At 42.1% G+C, this 22973-nt stretch overlaps 1 protein-coding gene across 1 annotated transcript in view; it reads right to left on the bottom strand.

The window, feature by feature from the left end:
- The window catches only part of LOC125308553 (protein furry homolog), a 260928-nt gene that overhangs the window by 111923 nt on the left and 126032 nt on the right, over positions 1–22973 (bottom strand). Inside the window, exons 25-32 of the mRNA XM_048265116.1 lie at positions 19746–19803; positions 19545–19636; positions 15557–15729; positions 13813–13973; positions 1916–2026; positions 1595–1749; positions 725–824; positions 477–648 (exon numbers count right to left, since the gene is read on the bottom strand). Of these exons, the coding sequence (XP_048121073.1) occupies positions 477–648; positions 725–824; positions 1595–1749; positions 1916–2026; positions 13813–13973; positions 15557–15729; positions 19545–19636; positions 19746–19803 (1022 nt within the window). The remainder of the gene's footprint in view (positions 1–476; positions 649–724; positions 825–1594; positions 1750–1915; positions 2027–13812; positions 13974–15556; positions 15730–19544; positions 19637–19745; positions 19804–22973) is intronic.

Here is a 22973-nt window from a genome sequence, read left to right as displayed (position 1 = left end):
AAAAAAAAATCTATACTGAAAAAAAAATCTATATATAAAAAGACTATACTGATATTGCACTATCCCTTCCCTCTCTTCAATTGTTATTGTATATTTGTTATATTGTTTATTGTATCTTGCCTGTGCCTGTTATCCTTACTAATATTATAATGTTACTGTTTTTTATATATATTTCTATTACAGTATTTTCTATATTTCCTACTGACCTTACTTACTGTTTTTATTATTTATAGGTTAAGTGAGTGTTGTACTTTGAAAGATTAACCCGAATCAAATTCCTAGTTTATTTACGCAAACCTGGCCAATAAAGCTGATTCTGATTCTGATGGCCTCTCTGCCAGACGGACCTGCAGAGCAAATCCCACATTTGCTGAAAGTTCATTTGGATATTCCCAGGCTAGCCTGTCAGTGCTGGGCCCTTAGAATCATCCTTCTACTAAGTGCGTTACTGAGATAATGACAGTTGCTCAGGTTACCTGAAAATATCGGCAATGTAAGCTCCGGGTACATCCTTGCCAGCTGGCCAGACAGCTGGGAAAGAGAGATGCTGTAGAGGGGGGGTAAGGGCCGATGGGTTTCATACAGGATACTGCTGGGCTTCTGCTCGGCTGACTTCTTTGAGTAGGACAGAAGTTTTCCTTCCACGCTCTGTTGAACAGGACAAGTGATCTTCAGTGTCACTAAGACCTTATTTTGGTGGATGATCAGATTTGCTATTTCTCACCTGCATTAGTTGCATTGAAATCTCATACATTTCTCTATTGGTGTCAGAGGCTTTGAAAAGGACCAAATTCAGTAATGTCACTAAGTCACAAGGGTAGTTCCTGCATTGAAATAAAAACAAAACCCAGAGATCAAGGCCTGAGTATAGGTTTGCAGGTTGAGATCAAGTACAAAACTTGTAAGTGGCATACATAGATCCATTAAAAATAAAGGTTACCACCCCCTTGAGGGGGAAGGCATGCTAACAGCACACCATTGAGTCAATGGGGGAAATCGCTAGCAGTAACACATTAAACATTTGTTTTAAATTCAGATGGGGTTCAGTTTCAAAACACAATAGTTTCAATGAATTACGTTTACCTAACTGTCCAATGTATGCCATCATTCCCCCTCAATTTCAATTCAAACAATTTCCAACTTTTCTTGTGCCGTTTATTGATCTGCTAAAATATTTTATCTTGTTAAGGTGTTTTCTGCACTCACACAGATGGACCTCCATTATGTCACATTTAATCGGATCGAACACTTTCCCCCAGGTTGGGGTTTTATCCACCAATCTGTGGGCAGTAACCACGATTATGACTAGATGCTGAAAATATATATTCTTAATCTAATGAGGGTGAATAAAAAAAAAATCTGAACTGAACATAAGAAGCAAGGAGTCTTTTATCAGTGACTTTCTTTATGAAATTTAACTGTCAATTTTATTTCAATAAAATAATAAAAAGAGTGCCTTTTTCTCTGCATGCATTAATTATTATAATGTATTTACTGGAAATATCAGTTAAAATAACAAAACTCTTCTGAACATTATTTAATTTTCATCAAACCCTGATGACTTTGGGTGACTGAGTGGGTACAAATAAGATACCTGCTGCCACAGACATTTGTGATGGCTCTGAAGCAACCTGAGGCTAGCTGGTAGGAGCCTGTGTAGCAGCGATCCACAGCCCAGTTAAACAGGTATATATTTTCTGGGTTGAGCTCCAGCAGCAAGATGATCACCTCACACCCTAGTTGGTGAACCTTCAGCATGTGTAATAATAGGAGGAATAAGATTATGAATATGAATAATAATTCACAGCATCTATTACAAATATATAAATATGTTTAACTCTACCAGCCCTTATAGACAATTTGGGTCTTTTCTAAAGATGCAAAAGTGAACTTTGATGAATCTCTGGCAGCATACCTGCGGATCCTGGCAAACTAAGATGTTATCCAGCCACTTATAGAGGTAGCCATCTGGAGACAGGACCACATTGTCAAAGACAGGACCACAGCACAGCACCGCTGACATGGCCTGAGAAGAAAAATGCACATATTTCATTCTTATACTGTTCTTATGCTCCTCACTTTTCTTTAAGACTGTAAATAGAGGACATACATTCTAATTCCATCTGTTGTTTCAAACCATATGTACATGGCCGACAACATGAAAATGTTCGGGATGAAATGGTTAGGAATGTAACCACCTGGATGGTTCACTTTAGGGGACGGCCTGTAGTGGGCCCCTATATAGCTACTGTCGGTGTTTAACCCAACATGTATTTATTTAGTCCACTTCATATTAGAGCTGTCCCAAACGATTATTTTATAAACGATTAATCAAACGATTATTTTTCCAATTAGTCGACTAATCTAACAATTATTTTTTCGATTAATCTAATGATTAACTTGTCCATTAGAGATTATTTTTCCATTCCCAAATATCAAAAGTTTCTCATTAACATTTAATTTATTTTTTTGCAATAACCTTTTTATGTCTCATGTGTGAGGTGATGAGGTCTAGTTATTTTAGGGTACAGCATTAGCATTGCGTATCAGACAGAATAGAGATGTGACATGAGATATGTGCAATACCAGGGTTGTATGTGAAAATGTTTGCACAAAGGTGAATAGATTTGTAGCACCAGCCACAAAATCTGTTGCATCGTTATAAAACGACTTTAAAATCTCTAAAAACAGGGCAGTTCATCAATTGCAACTGGACTTATAAAAGGTCATGCACACTTGTAGGCTACATTGCTGTTGTAGGATTGTTTAGATAGCCTATCCCACAACTTCCTTGGCAAAACGTCGACATATGAATACATTGAGCCAATCATATGGTGTGTTGTGAAGACATCGTGCCAATCATGTGTTGTGAATTCGCCGCTGGAGCAAGGTTGGTGTTGTGTAGCCTTGCGCACGTGCATTTCTGCCGAATAGGATGCCCGATGAGTGCCCAAAAAGCGTTGCAATATGGCCGCCGAGTGGAGGGACTTGCCTAAAAGGTCTTTGCTATTACTACCAAGTTGGAATCAAAGCACATCGATTCTCCTCTCACGTACCCTACACACGCACTTAAAACAAACAAACAAGCGTCTCATTCTCACGCATGTATAGCCATAGGCAAAACTGTATAGCACCGGTGTTACGTTGGCAGCGTAAATCATCTATCGCACAGAATGATTTTTTGTAGCACGTGCAACAAATATGTTTAGCTACAACCCTGGATACATCTCTCAAAGTGCGCTCTAGAATCTTTGGCTTAAATCGGGATGCAGGCTAGATCATCACGGGTGCATTAATAAATCTACGTTGCAAATAGTCGACGCAAATTATTCATGTTGATGAATCTATGTAATCGATTACGTTGACTATGTCGACTAATCGTCCCAGCTCTACTTCATATTGTGCTTATTAGAAGCTGAGGCATTTTGTTTTCTTTCATGTCGATTTAAGATTGTTTGTGTAGGCTATACGGGTTGAAAATGTATAGACACAAAGTTTAATTTCCCTATTTTGACAATCGGCTAGCATAGGCCTACTAACAAATGCATTTCATTTGAAAAAGCAACATGATCAATCGCTAACAACTAAGGCCACATTTACACATAGCCGGGTATTTAGAGAAACAAATATTTCCCCCCCTCCGTTTTCAATAATAACATCGTGCACAGAACATTGTTTTCAAAAAACTTGTCATTTACATCAACCCGCATAAATACGCTGTCGAGCGCCATAATAACTACGCCAAACCTATGGGTGGCAGTGTAGGGAAAGGAATAAAGCCATGCTGGCCAATCAAAATCCTCAGAATCGACACCAACGACTAACACGAGCGACTTCCGGTTCCTTTCAAAACAGCAAACATGGCGCGAGGTTCGTTTGTATGGACAGACAGTGAAGTAGAGTTACTCCTTCGTGTAGCGTTAGACTACAAAAAATAAGTAAAAATTAGTAGCACCTTAACAGCATCCATGATAATCCTGATCAGTAGCCAAAGAAACTGTAAATATCAGGTGCTCACATGACGTTAAGGATTTTCTGGCGCATAATGTGACGTTTAAGAAGCTAAAACGCTGTTTATCCCTGTTGACACGGCAGCACATAACCGGCATTATCAGAAATCTCCACTTTGGCCGGAGGTTTTAGAAATAATCGTTTTCTGTGATAAAAACGGGGTTTTGGTGTAAACGAGAGGCCAAACCGCAGGGAAATATCTGCGTTTTCCCTTCGTGTAAACGGGGTCTGAGTGCAACTACAGCTCTATTAACACATCCAAAAGGACACTGCGCTTTTGCCTGTTTAAGCTATTTGCTTGTTTTTGTTCTCTCGTCGGTCGTGACTTTTTCATGCTGCATATCTGGGTTGAAAGAAGACTGTCCATGCATGCTAGGCTTTCTTTTAGTTATTTTCTACAAGATTTGGCAGTAACTCCGCTGACACTAACAGTGTTCGTGACATAGGTAGGCTATGTCCTGTCGACCTAGCCTATCTTCTTGTCTCTATTGAAGTTGTGTTTCGTGTGTTGCATAGGGTAGAGGCTTTTTTACCGTTTTATCTCTGCATCGGGGCAGCCTAGGCCTGCGACAATGCGAACTATAGTGATTGCTGTTGTCGCGGTTTCAATTTCAATTTAATTTCACTTATAGAGTGCCAAAACATTACACATGTCTCATGGCGCTTAACAGAATGTTAGACAATCAGAGAAAAGAAGGCCCATGGGTAACAGGGGCGAGGAAAAACTCCCTATATTTGGAGATACATATAGGAAGAAACCTCGAGCAGATCCACGACACAAGGGCCTGACCCATCTGCCTAGGGTCAGTTACAGAACAGTAAGGTCTGTATACATGATAAATGCATAAGTTAGTCAGATGTAGAGAATAGAACATGGTTTAAAGCCACCTGAGGTGTATGTTACAAGAGGTTACATATCCGGTATGATAATGCATGAATCCTATTTAGTGTCAGAAAGTTCAAATAGGAAATGGAATTGTCCAGGGGGATTAGGAGTTGTCATAGGGCAAGTGGTGGGTAGCTAGGCTGTACAGGCCAGGAATCCGGGCAGAGTTGTCATAAGACAAGTCGTAGGGATGGGACTTCAGGTGAGATGAGTGAGATGAGGGCCAAACACACGGATGGCTGATGACTGGTGATGGTATACCTCACAAGCAGTGTTGGGAGTAACGTGTTACAAAGAAACGTGTTACTGTAATTCCGTTACTTTATTGGGTAACAAAGTAAGGTAACGCATTACAATTCAAATTTCAGTAATTCGTTACATTTACTGAATAACTGTAACGTCCATGCCTGCGTTATTCACAATATCTCTAATATATCGACTTATTGTTGGCATGCAGTGATTGCTTATTGATAATATAGATTAGCCTAGATTACTTCATTGTAGTATCTAATATGCGCAGGATAGAGCACGCATTCTCTCTATGCACCGCTCTCCCTCAAACAGGTTGGCTTCAGCCCGCACCTCCCCTACGCAAATCAAAACAGTGGCCTGTGCAAGAACTGTTCATGCAGACTACAACTGGTGCTGTGTAGCCTACACAACTTTGTTCAAAATTGATGCATTCAAGTTAACTTTGCAAAGTTAGTGTAATAGCCTACTTATGGAACTACCTGACTTTTTTAAAAGGCTACAAGCAATAGAGCAGGGGTCTCAAACACCCGGCCCGCGTCCTGCCCAATTCCGGCCCGCGACGTATGACAAAATAATAATGTAATCCGGCCCTTGAGGCTATTAATTGCGACAAACAACGATACTGATTAAAATAGACGATAGATCCAGGTACGGTGACAAATCTCATTTGTAGGCCTACTCTGCTCCACTATGTGCAAAACATCCATAGCTTGATTCAAACCCAAAATCGCTGCGCAAAGTTTTCAGGAAATACTTGTATTACACGCGAGAAACACAAAGACGTGCATATGTAATGACGCGGAAGCGATGCAGGCCATAGTGTTGCAGAAATTGAAGCAGAAATAGGCCTACACCGAATCACGTGCGATGAAGTCTTAGGTAAGCTATGTTATTCACCTATTCTAATTCTGAAGGAGAATATCCTTTTGGAGATTATGATCGATCGTCTATGACAGTGATCGTCGTCACAGTGCGTCTGTGAATGGAGGTGCGTGTATACAACGGTGTCCACTAAGCATACCATGCTTGTTTCGACCCTCTGCCCAACATAGCTTGGAGGTTGCAGTGGTAATCGTGATGATAGTGTCCGTAATGGATGTGGTACAGACAGCAGGGCTAGTAGAAATAGGGCTCTAAAGAACTACAAAGTCACCCGCAATATGATGCGAACTTCTGGGTACTGCAGATTACCCGCGATAGGAACTGTTTGACCAGAATACTTTATTGTAGGCCTATATTGTAGTAATCTATTACTAAACCACAACATCTTAGGTGTTGATATACATCTTAGGTGTTTTTCTGTTAATTTGTTATGTGGGTAATATGAAAAAAGGAAAGTAAACCTGCTTACATATGTTCATTCAGTATTTACTGAAAGGTGCATAATTTGAGGTGCTTGCCATCCAGTGACAAATTAGATGGGTAAATTTACCCCCTTCATAAACTTTTGTTTTACTCAAAGATTTTTACATTTACAGTATAACTTTATCTCTGACCACTTTCAAGCCATGGCCTTTTAAATTTTGATATAAAAATCCAATGGTGTTGCTTTCTTAACCCTGATGCCTAGTTTGCCAGGTTTAAAAAAAGTTATGAGAGGAAATATTTTTATTTGGTGTGAAACACACACACATACCTGTTTTTTATGTTTTTCATTTATTTTATAATTTGTATTAATATTTATTTTATCATTATTTTATTTATAAGCTAAGGTTGCTAGCACAGGTGTCTAAAACTAGATAAAAACACTTGCACTTTCTGTTTGCAGTTTTGTGTGGTATTTGAAAAAAAGAACATTGCATTTTCAGAAATAGCCGGCCCTCCAATCAGATGACGTTGGCAGAATTGGCCCCCAGCTCATTTGAGTTTGAGACCCCTGCAATAGAGGCTTAGACTATGGCTCACGTTTTGGTTCGTAAATTAATTTGCACTTGACTGCTTGACAGATTATTTATATTTTTCTGTACAATAGTGTGACGTCTAGCTATGACCGCACATGACTGGTAACCTGTCGGCACTCGTCCTCTATGCATCAGCTGTTAATTGCATCCACACACACACACACACACAACACATACACTCATACATGGGCCATTGCTATGTGGCTAGGACTTTTAGGATATGTAAAAAACGACACAAGACAGAGCTATTAGCTATGGTGGCATGTGTATTGTTTGTCTTAGTTAGAGGCGTAAGCTTAGGTAAAGTATGAATGTTTGTCAACCAATAGCTACCGACGTTCACGGCGTTGTCCTCTCATTCCGGCTTCTGAAGGTCTGGTGTCAAAGGAGGGCCGACTGGATGCTATGGACCGTTTATTGGTTCCGGGCGGTATTGGACCTTTCCATTAGGTTAATTTGTTGTGGGGAATTTCGAGACGGTCCTGATCAAGCCGCATTGATGTTCAGTCTTTCCACACGTAACCGAGTCTATTATTTAACAATGTATTTTGCTAAATCTGCTAGTGACGTAATATATTTATGCTTGTGGCTCATGGTCTGTCTTGTCTATTGTGTGTTAATTGGTTGTTTAGTGTTTACCTGTCTATGTTATATGGTGCTGGGCACCAGGTATATGTTCTGGATGAACTGGAGAAAGGTAAAAATTAATTGTCAAAGGTAAAAAGGTAAAAATCAAAAATCAAACTCTGCTGTGGCATGCCTGCTGGACCCCCTTCTACAAGATTATTCGCAGCCACGGTCTCAACTTCCACTGCTATGCAGATGACATCCAACATCTTACCACTCCCTCTCCCTCTGACCCCCCACCACGCTCCCTCACTGACTGCCTCTCTGACTTAAAATTATGGATGCAAAGCAATTTTCTCAAGCTCAACACAGACAAAACTGAAATTCTGCTGATTGGCCCTAAAAGCATCCTCACCAAATCTCCCCGTCTCACTCTCAACATTGATGGCTCACCTGTCCACTCTACCCCTGTTGTTAAAAACCTTGGCATTCAGCTTGACTCCATAGCTTTGATCACTCACTAAGACTGCTTTTTTTCCACCTCTGTAACATTGCCTGCCTCCGACCCTTCCTCTCTGCTAGTGATGCACAGACTTTGGTTCACTCTTTCATTATGTCCTGTCTAGATTACTGCAACTCACTTTTCCTTGGTCTCCCCACTAAAACCCTTCAAAGACTACAATATATTCAAAACTCTTGTACCCGAAGGGCACGGCTGAAGTGCCCTTGAGCAAGGCACCTAACCCCTCACTGCTCCCCGAGTGCCGCTGTTGTAGCAGGCAGCTCACTGCACCGGGATTAGTGTGTGCTTCACCTCACTGTGTGTTCACTGTGTGCTGAGTGTGTTTCACTAATTCACGGATTGGGATAAATTCAGAACCAAATTTCCCTCACGGGATCAAAAGAGTATATATACTTATATACTTATACTTATACATTCTCCCTCAACTCCATTGGCTACCAGTTCCGTCCCGGATCAAATACAAAGTACTACTACTCACCTTCAAAGCCCTCCACAACCTTGCTCCCCCCTACATCTGCGACCTCCTGACCCCTTACACTCCTTCCCGCTCACTCAGATCCTCTAACCAAAACCTCCTGGCTATCCCCCGCTCCAGACTCTCCACCCTGGGTGGCAGGTCCTTCAGTGCCTTGGCCCCCAAACTCTGGAACTCCCTCCCCCAACCTCTTCGTGCCTGTCTTTCTCTTCCTTTCTTCAAAACACATCTCAAGACCTTTCTGTTTAATGATCACTTCTCCTCCACACCCAACACATAGCTCCATACAGATAACTTGTCTTTGTTGTATTGTTTTGTTTGTTTGTTTGTTAGAAAGGCGCTATATAAAATAAACTTATTATTATTTATTATTACAACACCTGGATTCTCCAGGCACAACTGCCAGGATCCTATTTGCAGATTTTAGCTCTGCATTCAACACCATTCAGAGACACCTATTGATCCAGAAACTGCGTCACCTCAACGTCCCCTCCCGCCTGATCCATCTCCTCCACAACTTCCTCACCAACAGACAACAGTCTGTCCGGGTAAGCACAACAACCACACCTGCACTGACCTCCAACACAGGAGCCCCGCAGGGTTGTGTTCTAAGCCCCTTCCTATACACCGTCTATACAAACGACTGTACCAGCCCCTCATCCAACACCATATTCCTCAAGTACACCGATAACACTTCAATCCTTGGCCTCCTCACAGACACTCATTCAACCCAAGAATATCTCAACGCAGTCTCTCACTTCACTCAGTGGTGTGGAAATAACTATCTCAAACTCAACATCAGCAAAACAAAAGAAATGGCTTTTGGATCCACACAGTCCCACCACCCCATCATTATTTCCAACAAAACAGTAGACCTTTTCAAATACCTTGGACTCACAATTGACAATAACCTCACCTTTGAACATCACACATACAGAAAAAAGGAAACCAAAGACTGTCAGCAGTGCGCAAACTAAAAGGACTTCATGTTGCCCCCCATCTACTCCTACTACTGTTTATCAGCATTGTCCAACTCATCCTATTATACTGTTCCACCTGCTTCTTCAACATGCTAACTGTAAAAAAACTTAACAAACTCACTCAGCTAACCAATACTGCCACCAAAATAATAGGTCTGCATACCCCAAAATTACAAGAACTAAACACTAAGGCCATTGCACGTATTGCTCATGTAATATCCCTGGACATTACTCACCCACTTAACCGCTACTTCTCACCCCTACCCTCTGGCAGGAGGTTTAGAAGCATAAGGTGCAATAAAGCCCGCTTCAGCAGAAGCCTAATACCCTTAGCAATCCAAATACTCAACAAGACAAAGCCCCACAGATAAATATATGCAGTGCAATTACATGTTTTTCCCATGAACCCCCAATAATATATGTAAACGTCTGTGTCAAATGTCTATGGTATATGAAATGTGTATGTCTGTATGTGTCATCCCTATGTCTGTGACCATGTATGTGCCATCCTGTGCTTGTGACCATGTAGGATGAATAGAGGTATGGAAAATGTGAAAAAGAATTTTTGCATGTATGCATGTTAGGTAAACCTCCCTCCTGACGCCTTAAGAGACATGCTAGTGTGAGAAATAGCACCCTGGGGTTTTAGCTTGATTGCTAGCACGCTTGACTCCAGATCCGAGGAGCTGCAGTTTGCTGGTTCAAGTACCAGCAAATGCAGGGTTACACAACGCAGGTTACACATGCATTAAAAAACATTTCAGAGTGTTGAACATCCTGGAGGAGGTCCAGTAGCAGCAGAAGGAGTTTCAGGAGTTGAGTGGGCCGATACCCAAAAAAAGCACCAGTCCAATTGGTCCCAGAGGTGGGCTGGGGTGTCTGCCTAAGCTAATGACAAGCAGCTAGCTCCTTAGCCAGCTTCTCAAAAGAAGTTGTATTCAGTATTCAGTAAACACTTAAACACAATTTTGCACACGTCTGTCCCTCACTTTTCTTCACCACAGCTGAAAATAATTAATCCATGCCTTTATCACCTTTAAACTGTGTGTGTGTGTAAATTGCCTGAAACATCAAGGAAATCTCAGGAAAAATGCTTACTTGTACTAGCTTTTCGTGTGAATACACACTGGGTTTGTCAACCAGATAGGGCAAATGAATCTCAGGCCACTTGCTAACGTCGTCTAGCCATTCTGTTATCAGCTCATGATCAGGCAAACAATCGCTATTAGCTAAGACTAATTTATTAACCCTTAGAACCCTAGACTGTTTTAAGGGCATTTTCACTACCTTTAGTTAGAAGGATTTATCCTGGTCATTGTAAGTGCCATACACACATGCTATATATATTGTTTTACCCAGGCTACCCAAAAATGTCATGTATTAATACTTGCATTGATTTAATTTTGATTTTTAAATAATAAAAATACAAAAAGCGTATTATAAAAATTATTATATTTTGACATGTATCTCACCACTGTAAGTTGGCAGCTCTACTTGCCTTACATGTGTGTGCATATCTATCCAATCACGGGTCCGCGAGTAATTCAAACAAGAGTAATGGGTGTGCAGCGTTGGTTTGTGTACATGACGTTATTATTTTGCAGTCACTTCGTCTGTTTTTATAAGCCAGAAGGATCAATATGCATGGTACCAATGGATAGCCCTGTGTCTCCTCTTTCATCTGATATGCTTGCTATATCTATGCGATCACGGGTTTGCGTGGGCCTCTGAATGGGATGAGTGGACCAGTGAGGATGAGTGGACCTCTGAATCAACTGACTTCCTTTTGTACCAACCCCCAGAAGTCCTCGTTCTTGGGGACTCGATTAGCCATCAGGCCATTTCCTAGATTTCCAGGATCAAAGTCACATTTTGTCCCTCATCAACCTACAGCCTGGGCCTTTCAGTCATCCTGTACTACAGAGATCCCACAGTGAAGTAGTCCGGTGAGAGACCTAGCAGCGTCAGGCCATGCCTGCCTGCCACAGAGGGGCCTTGTCAAGCTATAGCTGCCCCAAAGACTACACTGGAATCGGCAGTCTTGGCTCATTCCCAGCATTTCCCACATTCACCATGCCTGCTCCCAAGGAGTCTATCAAATTAACTGATGTCAAACCTTGCTTCCCAGGACCATTCATTGCCATGCCTCACCCGTCAGAACAATCCGAGGCCACATTCAGTGCTCAAGACACGCCCGTCCCAGAGATGGCTCAAGATACTGTTGAGCCAGTGGAGCCTTCTGAACCCACTCCTGATCCGCCTGACCCACCCGACCCATCCGACCTGATTCACACCACAGCCATGACTAGTTAAGAGTTTAGCAGGGCCTCACTGGAACTTCCAAAGCCTGTTCCAGTCATGGTCAAGCCAAGGCAAACCTCCCAGATCAGTCTTTTGCTTGTGCATTATCTGTTGCCCAGTCTGTCACAGATGTCATCCAGAGGGTTGACCCCTCACTGACAACCCAGTCAGCTGACAGCACATCGGTCCCCCAGCAGACAGACACAGCACCAGCCCCTGACTCTGCTGTAGAGTTGCCCAACTCCACGCCAGTGCCCGAGCCCACCAAGGCCCTATGTGCTGCTAAGCAAGAGGCCAAATTGGTCGATCCTCTGCCTGTGCCAGCAGACTCTCTGCCAGTGGCTGTCTGTACATCTGAGGATGCGAGTGTGTCTGTATCTATTCTCAAGCCTCAAGTCTCAACCACAATCTGTTCACTTACCCAAACCCTCCAAGTCCCTGTCCCAGTAAGGGTCCAACACAGTCCCTGACCTGAACAGGTTTGTGCCCGTCACGGTTTCAGTCAGTGTACCTGTCTGTGTTCCTGTCACGTTTCCCTTTATTGTCCCACTCACCGTGCCGATCTCAGTCCTAGTCACTGTGCCTGTCCATGTTCCTGTCTCTGTGTCTGGCCACATTAGCATCCCAGTTACCATTCCTCTCTCAGTCCCTGTAACTATTTTGATCACTGCTCCCATTACTGTATCTGTTAAGGTCCCTGTGACCATTCCCGTGCCTTTGTCTCCTGTTGTGCCTGTGTCTCCTGTCGTGCCCTTGTCTTCTGTTGTGCCTGTGCCTGCATCCGAGTCTCCTGTCATGCCTGAATCTCGGTTTGTCTCTGTCTGTAAGTCTGTTTCTGTGTCTAAGTCCATCTCTTCTGTACATGTCTTGTCCGAGTCACCTGTCTTGGTGGAGCCTGTTTCCCCGTTGGCTGACCTTGAGTCTGCTGACTTTCTGAGTGTCTCGCCTGCCCTGCCGGAGCCATCCTTTGCAGTGGCCTCAGCTATTTGCCATATTGCCGGGTCGTCCTCTTTGCCAACCATGTCTACCTTCCAGGTCACTGCCCCAATCCCTTGAGCGTCTTGTCTACCTCCCCTGCCACTGGATCTCAGACATGGGTCCCTCAATCACCCACCCAGCTTGGATTTTTGGACTCTGGTGGGGACTGTAGATCCAGGTTCATGTTTCTTGTGTATTATGTTCTTGCCCTGTAGTGATCTCTTTGTAGTTTGCCATGTCTTCTGTTCCTTGACACTTACTACATCCTGTACCATGTGTTCCTTTGTTTACCCTTATCATGTGCTTTTGTTCTTTGTCTGATGATGTAAACAAATTTTGGTGACAGTCGGATGAATGACCTCAGACAAGTTCATGTTACACTCTCTCTCAGTGTTTTTTGTGTTATTTTTTTAAAGGGGTTAAAGAGATTTTTTAGATCAGTATATGTCTAATAGCGAACATCATGAGGTTCAGGTTCGGTCGAGGTTATTTAGTTTTACTTTTGAGGTTCTTGTGTGCATTTTTTTGAGCAGAAGACCAATTTAGTGACATACTTGAGAGACTATGGCAACAAAAGTATTTTAAGGGTAGGACAAGCCATTTTGGAGACATAAATCTGATTATTGCAGCACCACCATGAGGCTATTATGTGTCATTTCATGCACCTAAGTAGCAGGTGAGGTTTCCAACCCACCTACCAACTTTGGTGCATTTTGGCCTGACTGTTTTTGCCGCCCAATCACTTTTCACCCTTTCTAAAAACTGACAAGAACAAGAACAGTAGGGTTTTAGCAGCTTCCTTGCTTGGACCCCTAAAATAGATCTTTGAGCTGTAATTACAGATACAATTAGTGGAACGGATGAGCTTTGTAACTGAATAAACGTATAGTTTTAACTGGGGGATATACATACAGTATGCATGTGTGTCTGTGTGGTACCTTAAGGGCAAAGTATTGATATCTTGTAATCTGATGGTTGCGGTCACTATAGGGGTCCAGTGGGGTGAACATGATGCTGAAAGGTCCAGCCCACTGGCTGAAGAGAATGAAGAGGTGATGACGTAGACTCTGCTGGGGGAAGAGGAACCGTCGCTGATGCACTAGCACAAATAGGAAACAAGTACAATAACTGTCACATACATATAGTATATCAGTATCACTTAATAAAGCATACATACACATCTGTCAGTTAAACCCAGGAAAACTCCAGTCAGTGAGAGAGACATATTTAACATGTTGAGCACTTTTCTTTGTATTAAAGAGTGTTTAGGAACAGGAGATACTTGACAGGAAGACCTATGGGCAAGGTCTCGAGGTGGCATATATATTTGTAATTTACAAATTGATGACACAAAGAGAAACTAACAGTGTTGCAAGTGGCCGAAATGGTATGTGTATCAATCATTATGTCATGCTATTGTCACAGACGGCTTTTCTAGATCCTGAGCTTGGCTTTCTCTGTCCTGCTACCTGTAAGCGCTGTGCGTGTGCCACACCCCCTGCATCCACTCCGTGGTTTTCCTGAGCGCTCTGCTGTCAGCGCACCTGTAGCTGATGAGAGAATGGGCTGATTGAATCAGCCATGGTATATAAACTGTGCTCCGTGGAGCAGTCTCAGTGGAATTTTCTTGTTATCTTGTCTGAGCCACAAGTAATTTCATGTTTCTGCTCTCTGTTGCGAATTTGTAGCACCTTTCAAAATCATTGCCCGTCATAGTTTTTAAAGACTGTTATTGGATTGCGGATTCTCTCACTGCCCTACCTGTTAATGTGTTACGACGTCTGACTGTTTATTGGATTACAGATTCTCTCATCACCCGTCTCACCGGCTTAGGAAATTCACCAATTGCAACTTTTAACATTCAAAGATCACACTGTATTATCCACATTCCAAATATGTGCACTCATCAACACTCTAGGAACTATTTAATACCTCTGGCATTGTTAGAAACATTCGACAATAACCTCAACCATCCTCTCTCTCTCTCTCTCTCAACTCTCCCTCCTACCTCTTCTCTCTGTCTTGCCATTCAAGTCCCGCCCCCCCCCCCCTCAACTCTTCCTCTCTTGCCTTTTCTCTCTATAGTATAACACTATATAGTACCATTGATATACTTATGAATACTAGCCATTATTACTTATGGTAATACTAACCCACTTTATATCTCCCTTTCTTCCCCCTTACCTCACTTGTGAGGTATACCATTACCAGTCATCAGCCATCCTTGTGTTTGGCCCTCATCGCACTCAAGTCCCATCCCTATGACTGCCCTACCATCGCCTGTTGCGGATTCCTCGTCCGCGCAGCCTAGCGACCCCATTACTTGCCCTATGACAACTCCTAATCCCTATGGACAATTCATTCCCTACACTGGACTATGTGAACTTTCTGACACTAAATAGGATTCATGCATTATCATACTGGCTATGTAACCATGCTACCTTTTTGTAACATATACCTCAGGTGGCTTTAAACAACATGCTCTATTCTCTACACCTAACTGACCCTAGGCAGACCCTAGACATTGGCCATTGAAGCCCTAGATTTGTGCATTGACGTCATTCACTGGGTAGCACAATACAAAATACCATAAGACTTAGGCCATATCAGTATAACTGGGTTAATTATAAAAGTATAAAAGTATAATTTAATGGGCAGTCCTGGATTCTCCTTTTCACTTACCTGGGACATACTGGATGAGGTTGGCCACCATTGCACTGAAGTGAGCACGGATGTCTTTGAAGATCTCAATATCCTTATCGCTGTCGGCCTCCAACAGCATGCGGGTCAGGTCCACATACTCCAGGAAGAGAGCCCCAAGTGCCTGTGTATCTTGCTCCAGAGCCCCATTACTGCTGCATAGGAGAACATCACCAATTTACTCTGGATCACTGTGTGAGTTTGTGATACTTATGTATGCTTGATCTATAGATGATCTTAAAAATGGAAAGGGTATTTCAATTGACCAGCATATTAGTGCATGGAAATGCACTGTACTGTTCTTCCTAAGCTTCTTCTTATTCTTCCTCCAACCACTTTTTCTGTGCTCTATTCAACTTCAACTCTTTAACGTAGAAACTTCGTTACATAGGTCTTCCAAAGGACATGGCTGCTCTGTATTTTTTAAATTAGTAAATTTGATACTTCAACCCTCAGAACTCCCGGGGGGGGACTAACTTTAGCAGGCACACTCGTTGTCTGGAGGTGCCACTGGTGTCTTTTGAAAGGGGAGGGTTCAGGAATCACCCTAAGATAAGTGGTTTTGACTTGGCTTGCATTATAGAAAGTAGTGTCAACATGACTTTGAGGGGAGATATCTCTCTGACTATGATATTTGTAGAAAAAATTTCAACAGTATTTATTTCAGAATAAGTGTGTATGATTTTAATCTATAAAAACTAATAATAATAAATAAATAAATAAATACATACATATTTTGATGTTCTTTGCTCATGTTTGTGTATAGTAAAATGAAATGACAACACTTTAATCATATTGCTTAAGTTGTGCTGAAAAACAACACACAATGATCCAAAACACACAGCCAAACAAGGCAAGAAATGGTTAACTGTGAACAATATCAACATTTTAGAGTGGCAGAGCCAGAGTCCAGACCTCAATCCGTCAAAAAAGTGAGCACAAGGCAAAAGTGATGGCAAATAATCGTTCCTGACTGAAAACCCTGATTGCTGTTAAAAAGGTGTGGTCGGCCCCAGCAGTGGCGCGACTGGCTGGGGCACCTGCACCGTACGCCAGCGACCCGGGTTCGATTCCCGCCCTGTGGTTTCACCCCGACTCTCCCACTCACTTCCTGTCAATCTCCACTATCCTATCTAATTAAAGGCATAAAAAGCCCAAAAAATATACTTTAAAAAAAAAAAAAAAGTGTGGTCTAGAATCATTGTGGAGACATGGAGAGGCTTAGTAGATATTATAAGAACCATTTTGAGAGTTGTGAATGCAAATAAAGATGTTTCCATTGATTATTTAAAAAGGGTATGAATAATTTTGGACTTGCCATTTTTCATAAAAATGTTAAAAAATATGAAAATGTTTCTTTTTTTAATCCCATGTTTCTCCCACATTGTCTTACAAACTTTTGGCATGTGGCATTTGTTCTTAACTGTACATCTTTCAACATTAATTAAACCATCTGTCTATCAACAACCATTAAACTATCTGTCTATCAACATCCGTTAAACGATCGATCAAGTAAGGGATAACGGCCGCGGAGGCGTCCTGTTATACGGAATTAATGGACAAGGGGGAGGCAAAGAACTCCCCGACGCTCAACGGAGCAGGGTTTCCTCTGCCCGAGTAACAGTACCCTAGCAACCAACATAGCAACCACTTCATTTAGCATGGCAACCATCTCTGCCCAAGAAACACCTTAGCAATCATCTCAATTAACCTAACAACCACCAATATATACAGGGCATATGGAAAGTTTTCAGACCCTTTCAAGTTTTCCACCTAAATTAATTCACTGGACATTATTAGAGGAGGCAAACATCTCTTTATATAAGGTCTCACAGTTGATGGTGTATGTCAGAGTGAAAACCAAGCCACGAGGTCAAGAGAATTGTCCGTAGACCTGCGATAGGGTTGTGTGAAGACACAGATCTGGGGAGGGTACAGAAACATTTCTGCAGCATTGAAAGTGCCCAAGAGCATGGTAGCCTCCATCATTCTCAAATGGAAAAGTTTGGAACAACCAACAGTCTTCCTAAATCTGGCCTGAGTAATCCGGGACCAAGGGCCTTGGTCAGACAGGTAACCAAGGACCTAATGGTCACTATGAATGAGATCCAGAGTTCCTTTGATAAGATGAGAGAAGCGTAAAGAAGGACAATGGCAATGGTAAAGTATAAATACGCTGCAACTCTAGGGGGAGCCCATTAAAAAATACCATGAAACTGTATTGGATACAGTACATACAGGATACAGTTTTTTAGTGGCTGTGCTAGCCAGCTAACACAAAAAAGAATTCCCAAACAGTATATAATGAAATTCTCTGTGATGGCTTCACTTTAAACACAAGTTGTGTGGTTTATAGTGGTACACAAATTGGGCTAGTCCTCCAAACACATTTGTGTTAGCTAACTAGCACCACAACCTTTAAGTTCAGATGCCAGGAGGCCAGCTCTAAGTCCTTGGTGGTAGTGCATAATGTCATACCTTTAAGTATTGTTAGTTTTTGTTTGAAGAAAAAAAAATACAAGAACGCCCTCTTACACAATGCAAAGTGAATGGAGAAGAATGATTATTTTCCCCTCCAGTGGCCGTGGTTTTCAGAGTATTACCAAAGTCCTTTTAGGCAAGTCCCTCCACTCGGCGGCATTGCAACGCTTTTTGGGCACTCATCGGGCATCCTCTTCGGCAGAAATGCGCGTGAGCAAGGCTTCACGACACCAGTCTTGCTCCAGCGGCGAGTTCACAACACATGGTTGGCACGATGTCTTCACAACACACCATATGATTGGCTCAATGTATTCACATCACACCACATGGTTGGCTCAATGTATTCACATGTTGACGTTTTGCAGAGGAAGGGGTGTGATAAGTGTAGACATCGGCCATATTGGCGTTACAAACTAGCCCCATGCATTTCTATGGAGGATTGTTTGAGTGCTGTGTCTCCTCATTAGAAAGTCTCTGGTATTACTTGCCTTTTAAAACACCTATGCTGTTAATATATTTGGATGCTGGAAAGGCTAATCCACAAGTGCACATTCCAAAGGTGCAAAGGTGGTTTGTTATTCCCATTAATTACTAAGATGCAAAAAGTCCATAAATAAGCAGGTCACTATGACCAAAAATAAAATAACTATTTACATAAACCGTGATTGTATTCAACATGAAATAAAACAGCTCTATTACTGTACTGTGGAGTGATCTCTGGGCCTACACAGCCTGACTTGACCCCCAATGAGTTCATCACTTTTCTGTGGGCCAAATTGGCTAAAACCTGATTGTTTGCGTGTAGTTAGCTGCTAGGCTAAACGCTTAACTCGACTGCCATGGCTACAGAATTTCAATGAGCAGAGACGGTTTAAAATCTTAGGAAGGAAAGTTAAAAATGTTGCCGTTGTCAATGATTGTGCTGCTGAAAGGTCTCATAGCTGATGTACTGTTCATATGAAATATGCTGCTCATGTTTTCCGTATGACATAGCATCTCTATTTATGTTGTGTCCTTCCAAGTATAGTTTTGATAATATAGCTTTAAGCTGTATGGATCAGATCAGTGTAGTATGTAAATGTGTATGCTTTTACTTGGCTTATTCATTCATGTTGTCTAGAGATTTATTGGCTCGCTCAACAAAAAGGCCACACACACACAAACACAAATATGGGTTCACACACAGAAAAACACACACACACACACACACACACACACACACACACACACACACACACACACACACACACACACACACACACACACACACACACAACAGGGATGTTACTGTGCCACTATCAGCACAAGAAGTGCTTCCAACGTCTAACATTTTAGCACACACACCAGATGTGTGCATTTGACACAGAACACGTGAGTGCATTGTTGGATTACCAAATGTCACGGCACCATAGGTGCTCAGGTCTGTCATTGCCACTTGCACTTTATTTTTTATTATGTTCTTCTTAAATGTTAGGGGAGATTCATCCACCTGTCACTGATGACTCCAGAATCAGCCAGCAGCTCAAAGATCCTCAGCAGCTGAAGTCTCAACAGGTCTCTCCTCTCACGTCGCTTCTTGTTCTGTGGTAGTCATCAGATTACAATCAACATAACATCACCAAAATCATGCAGCTCATTTTCTAATGCAGAACCAAATTCCTGCTTAGCTTTTCATGTAGTTAGAACTCACTTCAGGCCGCCTCTCCAGTGCTTCCTTCATAAGAGGGTGAAGCTCCTCAATAAGCTCTCTGTAGACAAACAGTAAGCATGATTGTTGGAGCTATAATTACACTGCATGCAAACGCACTGTACTGTATCACTAGATCACTAGGCTTCTTATTAGTGCAAAGCAATGCACTGTATTACTATTCGGTGGCTTCTTCTTTTTGATATTATTATTATTATTATGTTAGGCTATAATTTGACTTGAACCACTTATCGTAGAAATGATCACTCTGGTCTGCAACGAGGAGACTGCTGGTCTGTGGAGCAGGCCGCGGAGTGAAATGACCGCAGACTGATTATTATTAAAATATATATTATAATTTGGTGTCATCAAACATACAGTAGAGGCATACAATTAAGTGGTAGTGCTATGAGTGTTCATTCAATGCATGCATGTGCGTGTCTGCGAGAGAGAAACTGAAACCACTGATAATATTGTTAGCAAAGCTACCCCAGATAGTAAGCACACGCTGGCCCCACATTGGCCCAATGGCATAGCAGCCGTTGATATGACGCTGTTCACTGACTTTCTGAATAGAAAATTATTCAACAATCTGCAAAACATCAGCCTAGGCTACATTTTGGACGCATGGCGGAGAGTTACCACTTGCAGATTACTGTATCTTTATCATTGAAACATGTCAACGTTATAACCTATATATATAGCTTATACATACATCAAACCAACAACATATACAGATAGATAGATAGATAGATAGATAGATAGATAGATAGATAGATACTTTATTGATCCCCAAGGGGAAATTCAGGGGGTCTCAGTAGCATACAGACATCACACACAACATGCACATACAGCAGAAATGGTAAATATAAGTATAAGTATAAACATATAACCAAACTCCACTGTACAATAGAGACAGTAGGAGATAAGAAAAACTAACAAAACTAAATACTAAATATACTATATAAATTAAATGTAAAAAATCAAATGTAAAAAATCCAGTGTGCTTGAGGGTGATAAAGCATGAGACGCTTGTAGTGACAGGGCCTGTAGTTCTGTGTGCATTGTGAGGTGCTCAAGAGAGTGAGTGTCATGGTGAAGGTGCAAAAGTAGTCCAACAGTAGTCCTGTAGTTATGTGTGTATGGTAAGGTGCTCAAGAGAGTGAGTGTCATGGTGAAGGTGCAAAAAGTAGTCCAACAGTAGTTATGTGTGCATGGTAAGGTGCTCATGAGAGTGAGTGTCATGGTGAAGGTGCAAAAAGTAGTCCAACAGTGCAACAATAATAAGGTCTAGAGACCAGCATAAATAATATGGACAAATAGGAGAGCAAAGTATAATGTAGACAATGTAATATAAAAAAACTATAAAAAAATAATGTTAGTGCAAGAACAGGTTGAGGTAATAGGGTTACAGCCATTCAGTATTATTGTAGCAGAAGCCATTGATCATGTGTGCTAATATAGCATGAAAAACAGTGTAGCAGGAAAACAGTATTAAAAACATTAGGCTGTGGACATTAGTAAAACAGTAGTAAAAAAGTAGTAAAGCAGTAGTGGGCAGTCAGTACTCAAACATGGAGAGGGTGGAGAGGCAGACTAAGCAGAGAAGTCTATCTCTCCTCTTCCCTTTAGTGAAGCATTGAACAGTTCAATGGCCCTGGGGACAAATTATTTCCTCAGTCTGTCTGTTGTGCAAGTCAGTGAGCGAAGTCTCCAGCTGATCAAGCTCTTTTGCTTTTTAATAGTGCTGTAGAGTGGATGGCATTCATTGTCCAAGATGTTGATCAGTTTGTTCAGGGTCCTTTTGTCAGATATTGAAGTGATGCACTCCAGTTCAGCTCCCACTACAGAGCCAGCCTTCCTTACCAGCCTGTCAAGTCGCCCAGCATCCTTCTTCTTTGTGCTTCCTCCCCAGCATACCACTGCATAGAAGAGGACGCTGGCCACAACAGACTGGTAGAACATCCTGAGGAGCTTGCTGCACACATTGAAGGACCGCAGCCTCCTCAGGAAGTACAGCCTGCTCTGCCCTTTCTTGTAGAGTGCGTCAGTGTTGGCTGACCAGTCCAGTTTATTGTCCAGGTGGAGACCCAGATACTTGTAGGTGTTTACCACCTCCACATTGACCCCATCAATGGAGACTGGTAGCAGAGCGGGCTTAGACCTGCGGAAATCCACCACCATCTCCTTGGTCTTTGAAGTGTTGAGTTGAAGGTGATTGAGTTTGCACCAGTGCACAAAGTCCTCCACCAGGCTCCTGTACTCCTCCTCTTGCTCGTCCCTGATACACCCCACAATTGCAGTATCGTCAGAAAACCTCTGCATGTGGCATGACTCGGTGTTGTAGCAGAAGTCAGATGTGTATAGGGTGAACAGGACTGGAGAGAGCACAGTTCCCTGTGGCGCTCTGGTGCTGCTGATCACAGTGTCAGAGAGACAGTTCTTCAGTCTGACGAACTGTGGTCGCTCGGTCAGGTAGTCTGTAATCCAGGTTACCAGGTGAGCGTCCACACCCATCTGCAAGAGCTTGTCTCCCAGTCTGAGGGGTTGGATGGTGTTAAAAGCACTTGAGAAATCAAAGAATACATTGCTTTATACTCACTAGAATGCACAATTCGTTGTAACATGATGATGCGATCTTATTCACGATGAGCATCAATATCCATTCTCACCAGGAGGACCACCTTCTATCTCACACATTTATAGCCCTTTTGTACGCGTATATAACAGTCATGGTGACCATATAGTTCATATTTTCATTCTTGTTAGATGTTCCAAAATGAAATGTTGGTCAGAAATAATAATAAGCTGATAAAAAAAAGTAACTTCTCTTATTTGTTGTTTGCCAGTCGATGGAGTGACGTAGGCGTGACAGCGTTGCAATGTTTTAAATCCTCTAAAGTGCAGTCTAAAGTCTATAATCATCATGACGCAAAGCTTATTCCAAAGACTCAAGTTTTTCGCCATGCCCGTCTCTTTTATTGAGCAACGTGCCAAAGGGTTTGGCGATTAACAATCTAAGGAGGGGTCTGGGGCAATATTGTTATCGCTATCGTATACTATCTAAAACGTATTGTGCTACAAGGGAAACCTGGTCAGAAATCTGTGGAAAGTTGTTTACAGTATATGTTATTTTAAGAGCGCATTATCAACAGTGATATGGACAGTCCTTGCACAAGCGGTGCAGGCAAAGGATACTGTTAAAAATCTTGGTGTTTTAATTGACAGTGA

This window comes from Alosa alosa, chromosome 15 (genome assembly GCF_017589495.1).
Source record: "Alosa alosa isolate M-15738 ecotype Scorff River chromosome 15, AALO_Geno_1.1, whole genome shotgun sequence".
Classification (NCBI taxonomy): Eukaryota; Metazoa; Chordata; class Actinopteri; order Clupeiformes; family Clupeidae; genus Alosa; species Alosa alosa.
Note: the sequence above shows the minus strand (reverse complement) of the source record. Positions and strands in the feature narration are given on the sequence as shown.